This window comes from Squalius cephalus, assembly GCF_949319135.1.
Source record: "Squalius cephalus genome assembly, chromosome: 3".
Classification (NCBI taxonomy): domain Eukaryota; kingdom Metazoa; phylum Chordata; class Actinopteri; order Cypriniformes; family Leuciscidae; genus Squalius; species Squalius cephalus.
Window position 1 is genome coordinate 34,378,565 of NC_137124.1, and position 25,163 is coordinate 34,403,727.

General features: G+C 38.2%; 1 protein-coding gene across 10 annotated transcripts in view; it reads right to left on the reverse strand.

Moving 5' to 3' along the window:
* Positions 1–25,163, reverse strand: part of brsk2b (BR serine/threonine kinase 2b) — a 128,433-nt gene that overhangs the window by 41,145 nt on the left and 62,125 nt on the right. For all 10 annotated transcript variants that reach the window (XM_079865080.1, XM_079865081.1, XM_079865086.1 and 7 more), the window contains exons 2-3: positions 21,706–21,800; positions 288–373 (exon numbers count right to left, since the gene is read on the reverse strand). In XM_079865080.1, coding sequence (XP_079721206.1) covers positions 288–373; positions 21,706–21,800 — 181 coding nt within the window. The remainder of the gene's footprint in view (positions 1–287; positions 374–21,705; positions 21,801–25,163) is intronic.

A 25,163-nucleotide genomic window follows, 5' to 3' on the forward strand; every position in this document is an offset into this window, starting at 1 on the left:
GATTTGTTGTGTGTAAAAATGTTCATAGGCAAATACTTTACGAGTGTGCGGGCCATACATCTGTGTCATCTGAATATTAAGAAAACAAATTCCTCAGCTGCATCTATGGTGGCTCCTTTTTCAATTATTGAAAACTACATTAAGCCCAGCCACTGGAGCGCGAGCACATATCCAGGGATATCAGAGCCTCTGCTCTTCCGTACAGATACAGAGTTTACCAGGCACTGATACACACTCAGCTCATACATTGCATGGTGCATGGATAAACAAAAGTGGTGTATACTCACAAATATTTCTTATTTTCGTAGACATCATGCAACTTCAAAACATGTGGGTGTTCTATGAGCTTCAGAATAGCTATTTCTCTCTCTACCTGTAGAGACACAGAGATCAAAAACGATTAGTTTTATACACAGTAGCATGAGGTTAGAGTGAAACACAAGGAGACATTTACGATAACAACCTTTGGTTAGTCTGTGCTAGCAAAATGATGTTGTATGGTATTATCTTGCCAAGCCATGCCTAATTAGCATCCCACCACTTTCATTAAGTGGTTAACCCATTAATCACACTTTGGCAAGAAAATAAACAAGAAGACAATAGCTGCAGAAATACACCAGTCCAAGCGCCTCATTATAAGATGCCTATGATGAAGAGTTCAGATGAATTGTAAGTGGACAAGACTCTAATTGCATTAGTCTTTAGAAAGGCATACAGTAGCATGACAAGGTGAAGCATCATCATAGTTGTCATGAACATTCCCACATTATATTGGGAAGTGGTAATTAGCGAGCATACAGTCGTTCACCAAAGTGTCGAAGTGTTGTTTTAGGGAGCGTGCACTCTTGCCGCTGCAGGAAAATCCATCTCTTGTCGCTTTGAGGGAGCACCAGAAATAATTAGGCTACATTATCGGTGGGAATATGGGAACAGCTAATATGGATAATCCCACACTAATGAAAGTTACATTGCAGAATTTGACGCTGCATGAAGTCTCCCATCACACACCTGCTCAGAGACTAACCTTGTACAGTGTCTAAGCGAACCACAATCCCATTACATTTAATCAGCTTTCCTTTGTACTCAGCCGAGGTGTTATAAACAGAATTATGAAAGACATTTTGGTCAGGATAGATGGATGCAAAGAATCAGAATTTGTCTTTTTGTAGTAAAGAATCATGTACTTTTCCAGCCCACACAGTCGCTGTTCAGGTAAATAACACCCTGTCTTGCCCTCTTCATGTTAACAGTTTACAGTACAGGTCAAATTTTGTTCACAAACCTACTCCTTCCTTTATTATTACTATTTTTCACATTTATGAAAAGATTTGGTCATGCTTTAGTTTAGGGAACACATATTCACTATTAACTACAACTTTTGCCTCAAAGTCCTAATTAGTTAGGTAGTTGTTAAGTTTAGGTATGGGGTAGAATTAAGGGATGAAAAATAGGGTCACGCAGAATAAGGCATTAATATGTGCTTTATAGGTACTAATAAACAGCCAATATGCTAGTAATATGCATGCTAGGTAATAGTGTAAATTAGTCCTCAAACTAATGTATTGCCAAAGATTTAACCAACTTCATTATACACCAAATATGCACCTGGAATACATTTTAATAATATTGAAGGAGGTCCCATGTATTATGGACACTTGTTAATGTTTTTGTTTTTTTCCACAAATTGTTTAAATTAGTCCATTGCAAATAAAATATTTAAAAATGAAATTAAATAAAATCCTTTCATTTAACATTTATTTTATTTCACGTAACAAAAATGTATGTTTTTTTAATTGGTTTTAGTTTCAGTTGCAGTTAACTCTAATAACCATCCTGAGTCCTGGCTGGGATAGGCTCCAGTATTCCCGCAACGCTACACGGGACAAACGCTTTGGAGAATGGATGGATGGATGTAATATAAAATCATACGTTTTGCCGAAAAGAAATCCACAGGCACAGTTTATTTCTCTGCTAAACTTAATTCAAGCCTTCAGGGCAAAACGTAAGATCATGAGAAACATAAACCGAGTCAAATGACACCAGACTTTTGACTGGTAGGGTACATAAACACCATCAAAACAATCTGATACGATTACAGACGGAGTTATATTCAAAAGCACAGACCGGCATGTGAAAGCAAACACAGACACACAGATCTTTCTTTGGGCTCCATCACCCTGATACACACACTATCTCTCTAACCATGAGGCTGTAGCCTTTCTTCCCCACATCTCTTATGTCACTCCAAAACCAGAACACGGCCGACCCAAGTAAAGAAAGAGAGAGAGAGAGAGAGATGTCAATTTATCACCATCAAAGCCCCAGTTCTTCAAAGGTCTTTCACCTGGACTTCTGCAAAAGAGCAAGAAAAACTAAATAAATAATGAAATATTTCCCTCTTTAATCTACATCGCGGTCTCACTGACTGCCTTATATATAAATCCCTGTCATGGCAACCCTCTCTCAACATGTCTCTCTCATTTTCACGTTCTCTCTTTTACGTGTTTTTTCTTTATTTAGCAGATGGCTTTGAGCTCTGCTTTCATGAACTACACAGAAAGAGAGAGACAGACCTTCTCCCTGATCTATCACAGAACATGGTCTTTCTCATTGGGTTTACACAATCACTGTAATCATTCAGGGGGCAGGATGCTTGTTTCTGCTCCTGGCAGAGACTTTGATTATTCCCTGTGCTATCCCAGCAAGTCTCACCTGCATTATGTGTCCATGCCAATTTGGAATGAACAAAGTGCTTATGAAGCATCTTCCCTGCAGAGACCCTAAATTAATGTGTGCTCGAATCGAGCGCAAAGGCGAAAAATGCTTAATGATCACTTATAATTAAATGGAACAGACTCTGTACAATCAGGTGGAATATACTCTTCCAGTATTAGCCCTTTGAATAACAGGACCTCTTCTAAGTAAGCGGTAAACCCCAATCAAATAAGGAACAATGACAGAACTCAAGTGTGTGAGTATAAGTGATTGATTGAACAGGTTGGGTAAGTTGCAAACATACACACATTTGCTTTTCTACAAGGACTTTTCATTGACTTCTACTGCTTTTGAATGAGCAAAAGATATTTTCAATCCCCAGACCCTTAAAATCCTTTCTGAATTTTTACATGATCATTCTTCACAAGAAGATATTGTGAGGAACTGGAACATTAATTTTAGTATTATTTATAAGGTAAGGGTAGTTAGGTAATTGTCCAATAACAACATTGGACCCCACTGTCTTTCATTGCATGGACAAAAAAGGTTTTTGTATATCCTCGTGTATTTTTGTATATCCAACAATGTGAGTAAATGTTGGCAGAATTGTGAACTATCCCTTTAAGAAACTATTTATATGTTCATTAAGCATTAAGCCTCTTTTCTAATCAGTGTAGGTTGTTTCAGGTTTTACTACAATCGTGGGGACATTTGGCCATCACAATGCAGGCAAAACGTGACCCCCGCGCGCACACACACGTAAGCATTTAGGCTCACACACACACATCCATCTGTGGCAGGTGAAAAGCTATGCTGGCACAGACAGGAGGAGGGAAATCCAAACACACAACATTTACCTGCAAGTCAGATCTCTGCCAAACAGCACTTGTGATCACAGGATAATGGAGACTTCATCTTATCAACAAGCCCCAGTAATCCTGTCTGAATCCAGATGAGTTAAATCCAACTCTAATACAGAGTTAACACTTACAGCAAGTCAAATAAACAAAGACAGCGGCAACACACCGGGTATTTGTTATGATTTTAATGATCCAATAAAAATACACACACACTCATCTGATTATGCGGACGGATAGGAGCCGAGCAGTGATCTGCATCATTCCTCATTATAAAAGAGGAGGCCGGTTCACCTCAGTGCCCTTTTTCATTGCGTTTCCATGTTTAACAATTAGCACCACTGTAATAGCATCTTTCTTGCCAACAAAAGTGATTATCAAGTGATTAATTTCCCTGGAGAGAAAGATTTCAGTTTGGGTATGACATAAAATTACAAGGTTAAATGGCCACAAGTCAGAGACATTAATGGCATTGATGTATTTGGTTTCAATTGATAACACGGAAGGCTTTAGACAAGAAAGAGACCTCATTTCTTGACTGGTTTTGAGTAGAGAGGGAAAAATGAATCCCGGATATTGAAAGAGCAAATGGAAGAGCAAAATAAATGTGTTAAAGTGTGTGTGTGTGTGTGTGTGTGTGTGTGTGTGTGTGTGTGTGTGTGTGTGTGTGTGTGTGTGTGTGTGTGTGTGTGTGTGTGTGTGTGTGTGTGTGTGTGTGTGTGTGTGTGTGTGTTAGAAAGGCTTGCAGAGTACCTTTTTTTCTTTTGCAATTCAGATTTAATTAAGACATTGCAATTTAAATCAGCATATTCAACAGTGTATAATTCAACGCCCTAAACAAACAACTTTCAACCTCTGCCTTTGTTAATGGATTTAACATCATTTATTATGCTCAATTATTGTTTGATTTCAGGTTACAGATGGTGTGTTGATGCATGTTAATAAAACTGCACTTGTGGGGATGGTCACACAACACACAGCAAATGAATGAAGGCAGACCGAGCTCATGTTCTCACAGCTGGGACTGGGACTGGGACACAACTCCCATGTATTGGAGAGCAATCAGATTTTACCCAATAATAGCACATTTAACCACACAGCTGTCTGTTTGTGGTGGTTAAAATATTTGGTTATGTGCTACTTGTGTCTATAGGTGTTTGAAACAATGGCTATTTGCAAAATTGTGTGTGTGTGTAAAGAGCTCATGAAGTGATGATGAGTTGGAAGAGGAGGTGTTTGTCTCAAGAGTATGTGGGTTTTGACTGTTCCGTCCAAACTCTCCAGTGCCCACTAGCCGGGCAGCCCTGACACACACGCAAGCACACACACACACAAGCATCACACACACACACACACGGTCCTCACTATCTAGGTTAAAAAAGCACACACACACACACACACACACACACACACACACACACACACACACACACACACAGTTTCCATGTTGGGTTTCCATGTTTTATGGGGACATTCCATAGGCGTAATGGTTTTTTACTGTACAAACTGTATATTCTTCTATCCCCCTACACTAACCCTACCCCTAAAACTAGTCATCACAAAAAACATTTTTACATTTTCAAAAAAGGTCATTCTGTATGATTTAAAAGCTTGTTTCCTCATTGGGACCAAAAAAATGTTTTGTGACACATTTTGTCACACACAGACACACATTGGGTTTTAATAGAAAGTAGAGTTCTGAAATTTTCAAGTGAGCATTCAAAATCACATCACATAAATTAACTTAATCCATTTAACTTTTATAAAATATGATTTAAAAGCAATTTCATTATTTAAAGCTCTGGATTTTTTAGGTGAGCAGTCTAACAAAATTCAAACAGACAGAGAGACAGACAAAATGTCCATATTGGTGCATCCCTACAAAATGAGCAGCGACAAGATGCTACTGCCATTGTAAATGCACATAGTGATGCCCCACCTGAAACATTTGGATACAGCAGTCATGTTGGAACACCTATAATCAGCCAAGAGCACAGAGACTTGCTGACCTCGAGGGTTTAACAGTTGTCAGCGTGAGCGCGACTTTACACAAGACACGCCGTCACCTCTCCTTCTGGCAGTTCCCTGATCTATTTATCATTGATGCCTTTTTTCCTCCAATCCATCTTAATTCCTCAAGCTCCCTCACAACACACCAACTTCCCAATTAGAGGAATGGAAGAGTAGCAGATTAAATAAACCATTAAAAAAACACAAAAAAGCGGAAGGAAAGCACTCAAATCGCGTTTCTTTAATAAAGATGGAGGTTGTTCTGTAGCGGCGTTCCTCCGGGAGCTGCTGTGGCTTTGTTACTAATTAACTCAAACACATGTGGAAACAGACACTTGAGCACGAGGGGGGAGGAGGGGGTTAAAGCAGCAGACCTTAACGTCTCACTGAAGGCTTAGACTAGGAGCGCTGGGAGGCATATCATGGCTTAGCTAATACCTCCAGAGACACACCGTACAGGATATCGGTGGATATTAAACACAATTGCCATCCCTCGGTGATAGCCAATCCATCTACGCGACCAACCAGCAGCTGTGGCTCAAATCGGATCCATCAGGTGTGAGTAGGTCTGAAAATGGCTGGATAGCAAATGAGAGAAAGCTCAGTGGGAAAGTAGGAAAGGAGAACAACAGGGAAAGAGGACAATGTAATACACAATTAAAGGTAGAATTTCTGTGCCACTAACAGAACCAAATTTCAAATATAATGATTATTTCCAACCCAGGCTCACTGGGGAGAAAAAAAAGTGTCTGTGGTGACATTTCAGCAAAATGATGCTGCTTCTTGCACAATTCACAACACTTTCGAAGTGAAATGTCTAACTAATGAGTGGTGCTTAGGGTTAGGATAAGTGTTAAAGTGTGTTAAGTTTTATCCGAAACAGGTTAAAGTGAATCTGGCAATGTGTCATTAAGTTGGTTCTTACATATCACAGCAGTTCGGAAATTAAATGTCCAGTGAGATTAAAGATGCTCTAAGCGATGTTGGGTGACGTCACTTCTTGTTGACGTTCGAAGTATTTAGGGCTGAAACGATTCATCGAGTTACTCGATTTACTCGATTACAAAAATTCCTCGAGGCAAAAACTCGGCCTCGAAGCCTCGTTAAATTCCTATGACGCGCTTATACACGCAGGGATCTGATTGTTTCACACAGACCGTTGTTCAATGTTCAGGAAGCACACCATAGCGCGTGATACATTTTGAATTTAGTTGGCGCGATGGCGGAGAGTAAAGATAAACGCAGAGAATCTTGAAAGTTTGGGATCATTACATACATAAAAAGGAAGAGAACAAGGTGCAATGTGTCTACTGCAAAGTAGACCTGACATACCACAACAGTAGCCTACGACTTTAATGATTCAGCATCTGAAACGAAAACATCCACTCCATGCTGTTTCACCAAGCGTCGCTGAAACAAGGTAACGTAGCCTAAGCATTCGCGTAGGAGCCATTATACTTGTCCCCCCCACGTTTCAAAATCTAAATTTTTTCGCAGTCGTCCCGTCGTAAATTTTTAAAAACGAAATTATAGGCTTAAGTGCAGGGTCCGAAAGTTGGTCGTTTTGTCGCTATGGTTACAGACACACACACCGTTAGCGGTGCGTTCAAAGTCATCTGTCAGTTGTGCAGTTACCCAAAATCTCCTGAATGAAGTTAAAACCCATCATGTCACTGAAATGTGTTTTTTAAATCAAGTGATCAAAGTGCTTGTTGCCGCTGCGATCAGTGGCACCGATACAGTGTTTTCTCGTGTGGCTCACGCACACGCCACACTATCTTTCACTCGGACACGCGCTTCAATCCGTTGCGGCAATGCATCATATATGCTTAAACTTTTATGTAGCCACGCAACAATAATTTCAGCATGCATTCACTGTACACACCGGGACGTCATGGAGGAACAAATATTGTATTGCAGTCATTGCGAGACCTTGTTTGTATGTCACGTCTGCCAAATAGTTACAGACAACAACAAAAAATGAAACTCCCCCGCCTGCTTCTCCAAATCCACTCGTACTTTTGGCGAAGACATTATAGGCCTAATCGGCTACCAAAGTAATTGAGGATAGAACATTTTCAATTAACAAAAAATATAATACTACAAAACGTGCTATACTTCAACTAGCCTATGTGAAAAACAAAATGCTGTTATTTTTCTATTTAACAAAATGCATATTTGCAATAAAACACTCCCCTTTTCAAAGCTACACTTTGTGTAGGTGTCTCCAACGCATGCAATTTGAAGTTAAATTGCAGTTAAATGCAATCCTTTTTTTGTATTAAGAAGACAAAACTAAGGCCAAATGGCCTTTACTATTTAAGTTTGTATTCATACAGTAGTTTTACATGTTATACATGTTTTACAGTAAGTTGACTTAACTGTATTGTTATATAATTGTTGGCACTGGCACTTATAAACACTAAATGGGTAAAAATTGCAATAAATAGGGCTTAGTTTTGAAGCCAAATGTTGGAGTTGGAATAAATACCTCTTTTTTTTTTTTGAGAGAAATAAAAGCCAAATGCTTGATAATTTTACAGCCACATCATTTTCGTTATGCATTATTTGTTTGGTTGTTTAAAAACACCCAAAAAAAATGTATCCGATTAATCGATCAATTAAGTGCTAGATTAATCGATTACAAAAAGAATCGATAGCTGCAGCCCTAGAAGTATTGTCAAACAAAACGGAGGCTAGCTCGACCCTCCCTCCTCCTCATCCTGTCCTCTCCGTCTCCCTTCCGTGTAAATTCAGGACTTCGCACGTTCCTTCTCCTTTTTCCCTCTTCTTTACTATTTGTTCATCGGAACGTCGTCTCTTTGGTCGTGTGTCGGCCATATCAAAATTCAAGAGAATATAATTCTAACGTTAGTCGTTGCCGTTGTCTAGGACATCTCTCCTCCACTCCCCACACCCCTCTTCATGTGCACGTGCACTAACCCCCCAACCCCCACCACCAAATCATTCTTGTTGGTTATTGGCTGGAACACTGTTTGTTATGTTTCGTGGTCCAGGTTGGGCCAGTTTGTTTTTGTTGCCGTTTGTGGAGCATGGGCTGTCTACAGAGACCGTGTTTTTTTACAGTGTGTTCAGGGGACAGGCAGCTAGCGGGTTTACTGTATGTGACAAAAAATGTTTCGGCCTAAAAAACACGTGACATCGCTTAGAGACCTTTAAGGTTAATGCTCACATTAATGACTTTTGAAAATAATGTGCACTACACTGCACTAAACCCTGCCCTACGTCAAATGTGAGATAAAAATGCATTTGCTAAAGTAAACATGCCATTTTAACTATTTTATTTTATCATGTCATAATAAAATAGCTTAAACTTGTAGAAGCAAGTTAAAATGCATTTTTTGTTTCGTGGGACTCAAACCAAGGGCTCTGCATTGCAAGTGCAACACTGTACCAGGTGAACTACTGAGCAGTTTAGAATGTCAAAAAAGCCATACATACATACATTCGGAGCTGATTATGTGATGTAAACGTCTAAATGAACCGTATTCATTTACAAATTGTGCACTGAGGTCTTAATATATCATTGTGCAAGAAACCAAGCAAAAATGTCTTTTAAAATTGATAATCTGCATCTGTAATCATAATTTGTGTGAAAAGTGTCACTGTCACTAGTGGTCAGTTCAGATGGAAACTGCAGTTAATTGCATACAAAATGTAGGTAGAATCACGTTTTTCCAATGAGTTTATTATTTCCAAAGGTTTCCTAAAACATCCAACCACATACATTCAGGATATGAGTGGACACAACTGAATAATTTAAAGGGTTAGTTCACCTTAGTCATAATTTACTCACAATCACGTCGTTCCAAACCCGTAAAACCTCTGAGACATCTGAGAGCTTTCTGTCCCTCCTTTGACAATCTACGCAACTAACACTTTGACGAATCAAAAAGTTCATAAAGAGATTGTAAAACTAATCCAGATGAGCGGTTTAGTCCAAATTTTCTGAAGAGACACGATTGCTTTATATGATGGACAGATTGAATTTAAACATTCATCAACGCACACATCAGGTGTGGTAAATGGAAGCTCAAGCAAGTTCGCTTGACATGTGACTTGTGCGAGAACCAATGAGGTTCATTCTCTTGTGGGTTTAATGCTGCATGTTTGAGCTCCTGCAAGAACCAATGAGGTTCATTCATGTGTGTTACACAGCCCGTCTGAGCTTCTGAAAGAGGTTTGTTCTCATGCATCAAGCAGGTACGATTGAGCTTCTGTTTATGACTAAATACTCATAATTCTTTCCAGTGTTCCAGAGAGGCATGTAATAATGTATAGTTGTAATACAGTAGATGTAATAATGTTATTTGTGAACGGCTTCTATTAGTTGTGTGGGTGTGATTACTTAAGGATTTTGGTCTTTGAGCTTTAGAACTGAATGTTCAGCTCTGTATAAGCCTTTGTCATTTCTTTCACTTCTAAAAAATCTAAATTGCGGTAAAAGTGCCAGAGCATAATAGAGCCTCTCTTATTAATACTATTCATAATATCGTGTCTCTTCAGAAAATTAGGACTAAACTGCTCAATTCATATAGATTAGTTTTACGATCTCTTTACAAACTTTTCGTAGTACAAACTGCTAGTTGCGTAGCTGTCAACGGAGGGACAGAAATCTCTCAGATTACATTGAAAATATCTTAATTTGTGTCCCGAAGTAAACAAATGTCTTAGTGTTTTGAAAGGACATGAGGGTGAGTAAATGATGACAGAATTTTCATTTTTGGGTGAACTATACCTTTAATCACAAATTTATTTGAAACAAAACGTGCTTATTTTTGTTTTTAATATTTAATATTTGTTAGTTAATATTTCAAATAAATTGTCCCAGATATCTTGATGTTAATGGTTTGGTAGTGTGAAAGCAGACTTGTAACAGTAAATATAAGTAAACCGTAAACATGGCACAGTGGCTGTGCCTCACACCTCATCCCATCATTCCAAACACTTCCAGTCTAAAGAGGCACCTGAGTGACCTACTAAACCAGCACTGCTGACATCCAAGAGATCTCAGCCACAGATTTCGGCCTCAAGTTTGAACAAGCAAAATGTTCCTGCGCGCAATCCTGTTGGTCTTGCTCTGTCCTCTCGTCTGGACCGAGCAGATAACCGCAGCTCTCCGCTCAGTACAAAGCCTCGTCCTGTTCGCAGCCGATCTGCTTCTTGACCCAGGACACACACGCAATGTTTGGTCTCACAATGTTCTTCTGCCTTAAAGCCACACATGAAGCACAAGTGTTAGAAATAAAACACAACTTGCTCTAAGGCCACATAAACAACAGAGTCTGAATATTTATGAGTGAAAGGTTGAATTTCACCCCTAAATTGCTTCAGGAAACACATTTTAGAGGCGTGTGATTAGCATGTCTGCTATCGAGAAATTGGATTTGGAAATAGAGTGCAGTGAGGCAGACTTTGGGATGATGGGCTGGAGGATCTATACGGGAAGGAACCGTTTGCTGGGTCCACCGAAGATGACTTCCTGATAGAGTTCCTGTGAATCCGTAGAGGGGAATTTCATAAGCCTCAAACTAAACAGCAAACATCACCTCCATGCACATTCTGCTTTTTGTAATGTTGTTGTTTCCCTTAAGTAAACTTTGCAAATTATATCTTACAGGCCAATGTCAAAACAAGAAACACTGCTTGTCATGAATTCAAATTTATGCACGCACATTTGCATAGGAATATTGGGTGCTTTAAGAGCGTCTAGCCTCAATAAACAACTGCTTTGATGCCTTTTGACCTTCCAGAAATTAGTTGCCCTGGGCTCAGAGAGGAATAAATGTGAAAAACATTGATTTAAATACGAAAGGAGTGTGTTTTAATTGATCAAAAACTTCTGTCCACAGAGGCTCTTCTTCGCAAACTCAAAAATACACTGTCGGCATCTCATTGTCCTGATTTTAACCCTCCAGCTTTAGTTTCTTTCTACAGAAGAACATGTTAGGAAGAATGCAGCCATTTCCCAAGACAAAGAGTGATACGGCAAATCTGTTTAGTCCTCTCTTTTTGTTCCTTTGGATATTGATGTATGAGATTATATATAGGGGGGTGGAAAACCTTCAATTGCGCACTGATGAGTGAAACAAGAAAAAGTGTGTATTCTTGCAGATATGGCAATGTTAAACCTGAGTACAGTTTTCTGGATATAGATTTATGACAGAAGCCATTATTTTCATCCTGCCGTGAGCGGGCACACACACGCTAAAACACTCCTGTGCTCATAGAGAAAAGTAATTATGATCTATCTTTTGCATCACTCACTCATCCTGGAGAGGCAGCTTGATCTCGCTCACCAATCACTACCACACATGCTGTATTTAAATCAATAGTTCAATGGCGCAGTGCTAGTCACAGTTTTGCACTGTGTGGTGAAGCACAGATTTATTTTATGAAGGAAAAACTGCCCACTGACTCCATTCTGGCTCAGAGAATCTGCAGTGCTGAAGAAGTGCTTAAATATCCCATAAATCATTGCTTACCTGTGGTACAATATGTTGGAAACTTACTCTATACTATACACCAGGGGGAATAGCAGCCATTATAACCGGGGGGGATTGCATCACGCCCCACTTTTCGGGCAAGAATCATTATGTTTTAAGAGCTTTGTTTTGCTTGGCTGCAGTGTGAGGAAAAAAAATGTAGGTGGCTGCAGAAAATGACCGTTTTAAGGCCAAGCACAAGATTCTGCCACACAGCTGCATCGAAGGAAAGTCAAACAAGCCAGTGTTATTTTAGTATTATTTATATACTTTTATAATATTGAATAATATTTTTAATTAACTTTTATTTTTATATTTTAGTGATTCTGTCATGTGCTATTGTCATTTTTTTTAAAATGTTTCTATTTAGCTTGATTTATTTTTATTTCAGTCTTAATTTTAATACTTCAACTTATTTTATAGTTTTTTTTTTTTCATTTCCAATTTTAATTCAAATTTTCAAAGTTAAATTATTTTCATCTAATATTTTGTTTCAGCTTTATTTTAATTAACAAAAAATATTGTAATGGTTTCACTTAACAGCACTGAAACAAGCTGGCAAACGCATAATCGCTAAGACCAACTTTTTTGCTCAGAAAATTAATTATTATTATATTATGGCATATAATAAGTATTCATAAGCCAGGCTGATATGGTTTATAATCATTTTTCAGATCATTCCTAAGTCCTAAGCATCGACCCCTTAAACTTTCTTTAAAACAGAGCGCTAATGGTAACCTTTCAAGAAAGGTCAGCAATCTGTTATTAGGCTATAAAACTAAAACCAGTTTTTTATGTAGACAGGTGTGAAACCATTTTTTAAGTAGACAGATCTGCTAGTTAACGTCACAAAGACATCTTTCACCTTCACATCCTCTCAGGGCGTCTGTGCAATCATAATCATGGAACACAGGTGTCCACGTCAATTGATTTATCTGTCATTGTAGGCAGCAATGGACATGGACCACAGTTATAAATCTCACATAATGGACATTTTCTCTACTGCTCCTGTCTCAGTTCAGCCGTAATGACTTTGGCAAGGAAGGAAAGAGGGTTAAAGGTCACTCCAGGGACCAAATGAAAAGGTAACGGCGTTCCTTTATCTTCTACTTCCTGATTCCTCAGGGCCTTCTCTGTTTGATCAAATGATCAGTCAAAGCTGATGCACCCAGTGTCAGACGGAGGGGGATAAGATTGTGGAAAAACATGATTGTGAGCTAAAACATTAAACATGTTTCATAAATTTGACATAAACAATGCACTTTTATCTATGCATTTTAAACTGTCCCTTATATGCAGTTAACTCTTATAAGCAATATATATACACTACCATTAAAACAATTTTAGAAAGAAATTAATACTTTTAATCAGCAAGGATGCATTTGATTGATCAAAAGTGAAAGTACAGATATATATAATCATTTAAACGATTTCCATTTTAAATAAATGCAGGTTTTTAGCTTTCTATTCATCAAAGAATCATAAAAAAAAAAAAATTATTACGGTTTCCATAAAAATATCAGACAGGACAACTGTTTTCAACACTGATAATAAGAAGAAATGTTTCATGAATGACTTTTGAAAGATCATGTGACACTAAAGACAACAAGAAAACAGTTAAATTGTAATAATATTTTGCAATGTTACCGTTTATACTGTATTCTTTTTTTTTTAAATCAGTCTTGGTGAGCAAAAGTGACTTCAAAAAAAAAAAAAAAATTCTATCCAACACTGTGAACTGTCCTTAAAAGCTGGCTGATAATATAAGAGAGGCTCTATTATGCTCTGACATTTTTACAGCAATTAAGATTTTAGAGAAGTGAAAGAAATGACAAAGGCTTATATAGAGCTGAACATTCAGTTCTAAAGCTCAAAGACCAAAATCATCCTTAAGTAATCACACCCACACAACTAATAGAAGCCGTTCACAAATAACATTATTACATCTACTGTATTACAACTATACATTATTACATGCCTCTCTGGAACACTGGAAAGAATTATGAGGTCAATTTTTTTTTTTTTTCTATAATTAAAACTTTATAACGGACCATTGACAGTGGTCCCAGACAACACTGCATGGCATTTTCAATTTATTTATTTATTTATTTATTTGGTAAGTAACTTGATAAATCCTATCATAAAATTAAGTCTACAATCAAATTAAACCATGTTTAAAAAAATCTAAACTACTGCTGACTGGATATCATGTGGATATCATGATCCCCGACATATCATGTGCTGACTAACAAGGATGGACAAAACCAATGCTGCCTTTTTAATAGGAAGAATCAATATCACACTACTACTCTATCACAATTTTAAACTTGAACAAGTTTCTTCAGGACAGTTGGATCGTTCCTGCAATGTGTGCTTTAAAAAATAAACAATGATTAATGAAAAGTAATCAACAACATGTACCGATTCCTCACTCCAGTATGATTGAAAGGCTCAATATAGATAAAAGCACCCAGAGCCCGAGATAGACAGCATATACATCACAAAAATGGCATACATATACGTATAGAAATAAATCTTTTGAGAGCATGTCATACTGAAAAAGATAAACTGTATATTAATTAGCTCATGTCTTATCACAAATCCAAATGATTCATCTTGAGTTTGATGAAAAACTGAATTCACATTGAGTCAACCCACATATCTTCATTGAAACATAAGTCTATTCAATGTTGAGGTGAATCAAATAAATTAGAGACCCAAGTGTAAATCAAATGTCCATCTGTTGCTGTAGCAAATGACCAGCTCTCAAACACTATTCTGAACAGCTTGATGACTTTCACACTGTGCCAGAGCAACATCACTCAAGCTTGCACATACCATGCTGTGGATTGAACAAAATAACTATACAGTATATGTGGTAGTTCAAGCAAGAAGACCTCCAGTGAAGTGCTGAGACTTGGGGTCAAAGTTGCAGCTTAATCATTTGAGAAGGAAGTGCACATGGAATAGAGGAAAGATCGAAATATATACTTTAGTGTAGGAGTATTACTACACATTTATGTCAAACAGTTCTTCAGAAAAAAAAAGAACATGGATTTCGAACATCATGAGGATGACTTAATGACAAATTTTACATTATGTGTATTTACTCACCCTTGTGTCATTTCAATCCTGTATGACTTTGCTTCTACTTTTTTAAGAATTATGGTATTGAGACAATTCTTAAAAAAATATATTTTGTGTTCCACATAATAAAGAAAGTCATGACACGAGGGTGAGTAAATGATGACAATAATTTTTTTTGGGTGAACTATCCCTTTAATCTTGAAGGCTGAATTAAACGAAGTAATACAGCTACAAATGCACTCAAATGTACTCAGTATCATAAACTGAAATGCATGAATGTGGTTATTTTGGTCACACTCCAAAAGATTTTCCACACTCCATGTATTAAAGTGACACAGGAGAGAGGTATTGTAACTGAACATAGTATAAGAGCTACTAACAATACAGTGCTCGTTTGGGTCATCAATAAACTCAAACCTTATAAAATCAGCTTGGCATCTTCAAAGAGTTATATATGCAAATTAGATGAAGATGCACCGGGCCAGAGGGAAGCGCGTGACAGCCATTTATTTTGTTTTGTGTCCCACTCTGTGCACGCGGTGAGAGAAACATCTCCCTCGCAAACACAACAATCTACCCGCAGAGCGCAGGAGAAGATGAATGATCCATAATCATTTAGAGGAGAAAAGAGAGAAACGTATAGAGAGAAAATGACACTGCTGTCATCAATGGCAGGATAACAAGATTAGGGTCAGCCATCATTCATCAGCCATTCAATCTGCCTCTATTTCTGCCTCTGTGCTGGACTGCAAATTTCATCTTTTATTCCCTCCTTGCCATATTCCCTTTCTGCATTTTCTCTATCATTACAAGAACAGAAGCTGGGCTGCTGTCTATATTATATAGGGAGCATACGTTTCATTGTATATAAAATATATTTCATTTTGAAATAATTAGGGCTGTAATAATGTAATAATTTTGTTAAATAATGCTTTTAAACAAAATGCATTTGTTTACTATTTTGAACTAAATGTCATCTTAAAACATGGAACTCAATACAGCAATATAAAATACTGCAATACAGCAAATACTGATACACTGTTCAAAAGTTCAGAGTCTAAGATTGCTTAATGTTTTTGAAAGAGGTTTCTTATGCTCACCAAGGCAGCATTTATTGATAGCAGCATTTATTGTATTTATACAATTTACAATAATTGCCTTTATAAATATATTATCAAATGTATTCCCGTGATGGTAAAGCTGAATTTTCAGTGTCACATGATCCTTCTGAAATCACTCCAATAAGCTAATTGGTGCTCAAGAAACATTTCTTATCATGAATTTTGTGCCTCTTAATATTATTGTAGAAACAGTTATAATTGTTTTTTTTAGATTCTTTGATGATTGATGAATAGAAAATTCAAAAGAAAAGCATTTATTCGAAATCGAAGTTTTGGTAACATTATTCAGTAAATGTCTTTTTTGTCACATTTGATCAGTTGAATTGCTGAATAAAAGTATTAATTTCTTTAAAAAAAAATGTCACTGACTCCAAACTTTTTGAACAATAACATTAAAAAAAATCCTCAGAGCTCAAGCAAACATGAATTGTATTCTGCTTTGAGATCTCTGCGCTGCGCCTCGTCACTGCCTCAGTGATCGCATCATTAAGACCTTCATCTATCTCTCTTTTCCTAGACTAAAGTGCCAGTGAATGCGGATTAAACAAACACCATCTTAAATCACTTCAGTGCAGCACCATTAGAGAGGCAGTGGTTCATTTGACTGAGAGATCATGGATGGAGCGAACACCGCGGGGGGCAGAACCGGATAAGTCATACCCAGATGTGGAGCTGTGTCTCTGCGTAGAGCGTCACAGTTCATCAGCTCTTCTGGAGCATCGGTGTGAAGAGCTGACTCCATATATCACTCAGCAAAGCGTCAGCAACACACAAACACTAAAGTACTTCAGGTCAGCAAGAGCTCAAACCCAGCGCTCCATGATCAGGAGAGGTTAGAAATAAAGTCTCAAATATAAAGACGTCCCGCTGGCCTGGGGACTAATGAGGGACATTTGACATTTAACAGTCTCTTGTCTATTCAAGCCAGTGCTGCACTGAACGTTTTACATTTGTTGATCTTGTACATCATTGTTTATGCTTTGCAAATGTAAATGTTTGGTTTTCTGTAATTCTACTGATTTGACACCAATGTTTTCTAACTGGCAAACATAGATGAGGGTTTGTCAAAATTGCAAAAGTGATGACAGTCATACGGCATCTGTAAGAATGTACTGAAAAATACAAACCGAATCAGTAATGTGTTGCCACATCTGCAGAAAATGTAATACATTTATAATATGTAATAATAGTAATAATAATAATTTGTCATTATAGCATTTCAGGACCTCAAGATCGCTTTAAAAAGGAAACAACAAACACCAAGACAGATATGAAGTGAGAATCGGGGCAGAGTTAGGAACTAGAAATATCAGAAAAAGTGAGATAAACCAGTGAGATGGTTTGAATATCTGAAAGGATGAATTTTCATAGATGTCGTAGAAGATTGTTCCAAAGTTGACAAAGACGATCTAAAGAAGGGGTGTCCAAACCACTGTCCAATCAAGTCAATCCACTGTCCAATCCAACCAATCAAGGTCTTACTAGGCATACTAGATTCTTCCACGCAGGCTTGTTGAGGCAAGTTGGAGTTATATTCTGCAGGATAGTGGCCCTCCAGGAGCAGGATTGGACACGCCTGATCTAAAGTATCCTTTTTTTCTTCTTTTTTTTTTAAACACTGAAAATGTTTGGTGCTGCTAGAGCTGCAGAAATCACACACTCCTCCTTTAAAATACAGTTAAGTTCAATATATAGTTAAAGTTCTTTTCCACTGTCACTGCATAACATATAGTGTGCACACTGGCACTCATCCACAGCTTGAGTAATCTCTTCTCTGCAGGGGTGCAACATGTCCCTCCTTCTCCTCAGCAGCCAATCTCCTGGGCAACACTGGGCTTGGTTTCAGAAATGTTAGCTTTCCCCTCGGGACCTGTCTGGATTCGACACCGCACGCTGAGAGAAACTTTCACTCCCACCATCCCTAGGGCCATTTACCATTAACCACCCAAGACTTGATTAAACCAAAGAGTGATACCTTTCTGAAATGTTTACTGGGATCCACCCTGCAGTGTCAAGAGGCAGTCATTCATTAGGAGGGACTGATGTTTAATGCATGGTTTGTCATAAATAGTTTTGAGTGGCCTGCCTCAAGGGAAACTGAAAGATAAGCACACTATTTAGCATTTTAAAACAGCTTTTCCACAAAATGGCACCAGACTGGAGTGGAGACACAATGGAATACGCTTTTAAAGAGCTCTGTTTTTCATCAAATTCATTTATTTAAAAACATCACCTATGCGATATAATGAATGTGCACACATACCAACATCTTCCCCTTAAAGAAAATGCTGCTGTGAGGCATCTAAGGCACATTCTCTGAGGTAAAGTAGGCCGAGGTCACCTCCTGACATAACCCTCATTAGTGTGACCGCAAAGTAAGTCAAAGAGCTTTTCTTTTCATGTCTGAAAATGTCAGAGACGACTTCATTAGTTCAGGAGGGGCCAGGCAGGGGCCGTGGAGTTCTCTGCGAGGAGCATGTTCTCAAATGCCAGGCTTCTGTTCTGTGCGTGCCACGACCTAACTCACAACGCCGCCTCTCCCTGGGAGTAGACATGAACACACACACACACTGCAAAAAATGCTTTTTTTACTTAGTATTTTTGTCTGGTTTCCAGTCCAAATATCTAAAAGTTATTTTAAAAAGTCAAATTAGATAAGATATTGTGTCTTGTTTTCCGGGGGAATTAATCAAAATTAAGTGAGGATAAGAAAAATAATCTTAATTCAAACAGAAACAAGATTATTTTTCTTACCCCAAGGACAGATAATTGTGCTCGTTTTAAGCAAAAACTCACTTCATTTTGATTTATTTCCCCAGAAAACAAGACATAATATCTTATGGCATTTTACATCTTTAGTAAATGCATTTTGATTTAAGAATTTTTCTGATATTTGGACTGGAAACAAGACAAAAATTCTAAGTAAGAACATCTTTCTTTGCAGTGCACTAACAGACACTCAGGATACTGCACACACAAATAAAACCTGACACGCTCACCCTGGGCTCTGCTTACAAACATGCACGCTCTTACTTTTACTGTGTCCCAGCAAGCACACACTGACAGGAAGTACCGAACCCCTGCTTTCAACATACAGACACACATGCTTTTCAACACACTGACAGCTGCACACCGGCTCCACGCTATGCAAATGCCAGACAACGAGGGGTTCGCTGGAGGCTGAGGAAAGAGAAGAAGAAAAACAACAGAATGACAGGTGACCTCCTGCCGACTGTCTAAAATTATGCTAATGAAGTCATTATTGTTTATTTATTACTTCATGACTGTGGCAAAGATGAACTCCAGGGGGAACATCGCAGCCAATGACTGGGAGACTATCCAAAATGAAGTCTAGTTAAAGCCAATGAATGGAATCATGGGAAATGAGAAGAGAAGATTAGTCATGACTTTGGGAAGTGCGCAAGAACCGCAGGTTGTTGTTTCGCTCTTTTGCCTCCACTGTCGATCCCCGCCGCTCAAAAAATCTCAGATACACTGAAGGAGGCGTGCAACATCTGAAGCTGTTTTTCCTACAAGCATATCATTTTCTCCCCCACGTCCCTCCTCAAGCCAATCATGTTAGGTTGCCACGACAACAACCCCTGAGAGAAGCTAAAATAAGCAGGAGATACAATGCAATGGGTTATGTGACCTTCAGAGGACGCGACTAACTATCAGTCATGGAGGCGGATTTACTCTGAATTTGCGTTAGGATCAGACAGCATCTGTTTGTTTCTGAAATTATACAGCTTGGTGAGGAAAGTAAAGTATGACAATGAGAAGCACAAAAGCATGCCTCCACAATCAGACTCCCATAAGGCCTAGGTTTATTTCCTGCAGAGAAGCAATTTCCCTCGCAGTCCAAACACCTATGTGTGAGCAGGGGGATCTGGGACCGGATGACTGTAAAGCTCTATCTCACATCCAATTACAATGAGGAACCAATCAGCTCGTCTAAATTACTGCTGCCCCACAATCCACCAGGAGTTAATGAGCCATTAACCATTTAATGAAATCCATATGATGCTGGATGGACACTGAGAGGAAATCATGTTGATTGGGTCAAAAGTTGAGGTGATCTGCAGTATTTTTATGTTAAAGCTCTATGAATTTATAAAGCAAAATGGCAAAATCAGGAGTATCTTAGGTGCATCTTGTCATTTTTGCACCACAGTAGCAGTTTGACAATTATTCACTCTGTAAAGCAAAGAAAAACTGCTGACTTTCAGATAATGTTATAATAAAAACGTGGGTATGTGACCACCATATTTGTCCAGCAAAAAAAAAAAAAAACACTCTATTGAAGACAATTAGACTTAAGAAAGACATTCATTCATTCAGTTCATTTTTCAACAGCCCTGAGATATGTCCTAACACATAAGATCAATTAGCATGACGTTGTCCATTTATATATTTTCCTTGTCACAAATTGCCCCATGAAACATGCAATCAGTGTAAACAACCCAAATTTTGCAGCCACATCCGTGGCATTTCCTGACTCTTTTCAGATAATGCTCTTGGCGGAAATTCATTCTTAGTGCACAAAATGGTATAAGAACAGCTTTGTCCCTGCAGTGATTAATCATATGAATAGTAATAATATGAAGTAATGGGTTTATATTTGTTTATAGTGTTGTCTATTGTATTGTCTATAATATGCATGAGAAACAGCCTGAACTTATTCACTGAAACCTAATTTACCTACGGGTATAAAATAAAGTAACCTGAACCTGAATTTCTCTCCAACATTTGGCTTTCAACAAACACAGAGAGGGAACTTTACATATGATGAGCTATGTATAACGTGCCACTTTCATAAGAACTAGAACATAATCGGATAATGAACGATTAGAGATAACCTTAACTGAACTCCTGCTAATCAATGTCCAGTCTGATAGTAGGTCTATGTATCTCATTGCCACTCCTTACACACTACTGAAGATGGGTAAAAGCATTCAGGGTAATCCTTTCATATACTCAAACAATCCACTGACGGCAGTTCAGCACAACAGTGACAGCAGCCTGTTTGTACTCCAAAGACTCTTTCATGTTTTGTTGCTGTAGCAAGAACCTTTGCATAATTAGGACAGAAATTGTGCTAACTCTCCCTTTCAGCAAGATATATATATATATATATATATATATATATATATATATATATATATATATATATATATATATATATATATATATATATAGCATTGTGACAGAATAAGCTTTGTGAGTCTAAATAAATGCAAATCCTCAAACTCACCCACCACAATGTAATTGTAATGTAAGTGACAGATTTAGTACAAGCAGCCATCTTTAATTGACAACTTTCAATTCCATTATAATTCAGCACAGAGAGACAGGCTGGTTTACTTAAGTCATCGCATGAAGTACATTAAAAAAACAGCACAATCTTACCTTCATCAACACAGATTCGCTGAGTTTCTCCCGGTTAACAATTTTTATGGCAACTTTCTGACATGTGACACAGTGGATTCCCAGCTTCACGAGGCCTGGAGCGAGAGTAAAAAGAGAGAAGAGAGAAAAGAAATTCTGTCAACACGCATAAAAAGTACATCAACCTAAAAAGCACTTAGATGATAAAAGGCTGGTCCCAGCGTGAGTTTCATTTCGGCAAAATGAGAATTCTCTATCTAAAGCCCCCTGGTATCCATAATGTGACAACCAGGGGCACTTTTCATGTCGCAAAGTAAATGTCAGAGAACATACATAAACACAAACAAGGCCAGATCAGAGTCGAATCCCCCACAATGGCTTTTTGTCATATCAACGATAAAAGACTGTCACTACGCTCAAAGGCTGACACGGGCAGAAACCTTATTTGGCTAAATGCCATGCCTGTGCATGCCTTTATTACCCCCATACATTTTTCAGCATGGCTCTGCATATCAAACTGTTGATTTCCCTGAAGGTTTACACATGGGGCAGAGGGGATATAAAGACATGACAGGTCTCTGGATCTCTTTTATATGTATGTCGTTAAAGCCCAAATGGCATCTTGCGCCACTTTCACAACATGCCATTGATGTTGTATCACAGGAGAGGACGACCGCAGACGCAATCAACACCCTCACACCGGACTCGAGGGCGCAGGGGAGAGCGTCCGGGGACCCGATGAATATTTCATCTTGCCGTAATTGCCTTGCGCTGAGATGAACACACACAGACATGTGTAAAATGCCACACGGCGGCTAATGCAATTGTGAGTCACCGGCAGAACTTTCGAGGAAGACAAAACCTGTAGCCGAATACAAAAAGAAGTTGTTTTTGCATACACAGTGAGAAAGGAACTCAAGAACTCTGATGGCCAAGGTCAAACCTGATTTAAAGACTAGCATGGCATGTTGTGTGGCCAGCATGGGATGCTTCTGTGCTAGTGTCCCCACCAGGCTTCTCAACTATCTAAACCAGCAAGACTTCTTCGAACAACCAGCTTCATCCTGGAAAATTCTGCTGGTAAACATGCTAGTCCATAAACTAGATCATCACCACCGTCAATGACATATTAGACGATCCACTACAAAGAAAAGGACAAATCTTCTAAAAGGGAAGAAATATCTAGTTTAAAGCATGTGTCGTGTTTGTGTATATAAATTATTTGTAGACATCTGAATCTTTAAAAAGTTACATAAAAGGTGACCTAATGTAAAGATTTTCAGTTAAGTCAAGAGTCAAGCCACATGAAATTTTAAAACCTAAACTGAATAATACATTTAAAATTTAAAAATATGCTCAGCACCAGAATTATCTATGAATTTAATTTTTTTTTTTTTTTTTTTTTAATTTATTAATAGATGAATCCCAAAAAACTTGGACTAGCATGATCAGTGAATGAGAGACTTGAAGTCTCTACTCTCCTGGCTTGTAATTATTTAGGGAGGTCAAAATCATCTAGTCTGAAAATGATGAAGCTCTAATGTCAAAAGGCACTTCAAATTCCCCTAAAAATCAACTTTCTAATCATTAAAACATACGGCAAACCTCTCTCATAAATTGGTGCAAAGGAAACCATGGAAACCTACATGAGCACAACTAATCAAAGATAGGCTAAAGTTAGGCTAGCACGATTCAGTCAGTGTTCTGTGCAAAAACACATTAACATGAATGAGTCAACAACGTTCGAGTCTCTGAAGCAAGTAAACAAGCAGAGTTCTTGTCATTTGCAGAGAAAAACAACACTCGCCCATAAGAGATTTCTCAACTTGACACACAACTAAAAAAAATGTAAGGTTACTAAGTTGCGTGTGTGAATAAAATGTCTGCAAGCAATGGGAATAGTAGAAACCAATATGTTATGAAAAAAGAAGAACAAACCGTAATATAGAGCGTTGAATGAGTTGAAGTGGTACTTGACGAATTAGGTGTCCGAGTATGGCTAAGGGTTTGTTCAAATATGAACACCAGTAATACACTCTTTGCTGAAAAACCATTTTGGTTCCACAAAGTACCCAACAGTTAAAATAACAATTTGTATTGATATTCTAAAGAACATTTTGGCGTATATCCCAGTGAAACGGCTTCTCGGACAAGAAAAAAAGTAGGGCGGGACTTGATTTTATCCTTTGGGAATTGATTGTTGATTGCTATTGCCGGGATGTCATGTGAGTGACAGGCTGTCCCGCTCTCGTGCCAGTAAACACGTCATCAGAGAAGAGAAGAGAAGTTGTTGCAATAGAGAGGGAAGATTATTCTGACTAAAGATTTAGAGAGCACATGACTTAAAAAAAAATATCTGCACAGATGAATAATATGCAATATTCCATAAAAAAAAGAACTGTCCTTTTTTATCTAATGGTGACTTTAAGAGAAAAAAAGAATGGTAATAAGTAATAGCCTTTCTTGCCATATTTCCCTTCACCCTGAGACTCCACCCTCTCTTTAGATTTACTCTTTCCATAGTAGTAAACTGAAATAGAGCAGCTTTGATAAGCTAACACATACACAGCAGCATGATATCATGTTCTCATGGCTGCACAGTGGAACCGCATCCCCGGAGGCTCAGCATGTGTTCTCGTAGGCTTCCCTCATCCACCCGCTGCAGGGGCTCAACAGATCAATAAATGGGAGTTCATCAGTTAGAGTGAATTGCCTGCTGGTGACCTTCAGCAATAACATGCATCAGTAATCACCAGGGCTTCTCCCATCAACTACCACTCTGTGTCAGATCGTCTTTGCTGTATGTACACACACGAACACACTCAGACAATACCTACTTTTCTCACACAGTCTCTGCCTTCTATTTGTCTCCGTAATCCCCACATTCCCCCAAAGAAAGACACAGTAAAGTTTCTTTAACTACTCTGTCTCTACTACCTAGAAATAAATCCCACGGTAGGCCTTGAGATCCGTTTCTTATGCCGGGACTCTTTTCTTTTTCTTATTAAAGAGCATGTAGCATGATATTTGGCAGTAAAGTTGAGAACACAATAGATAACCACGGCTCTTGCCAAGGCCCTGTAGACCCACTCAGATCTATTTTTGATTATTGTTGCAGCAACAGGGCTCCAGTATAAAAAACCCATAATTACACAGTGACTGAAACAAATGGAGTCAGTTTGAGGCTAAATGGAAAAGGCTACTTATGCTTATGTATTATGCATGTTGCTGATAAAGGTATTACAGTATGTACGTAAATGGCTTGTGACATTCAACCTGAATGTTGGACACTTTTTGAGAACAATCTGTAAATTAAGTGTTGGTTATGAACACAAGACTTTAATTTAAAAAATGACCTGCAGTCACTATTAACGTCTTAACATAGTTCAGAAAACAAAATGTACTGTTTGAGAATATTATTTGTTATTTACAGTGGGCACACACACTCCAATCTATTTTATAGTAATCCGTTCTAGTGA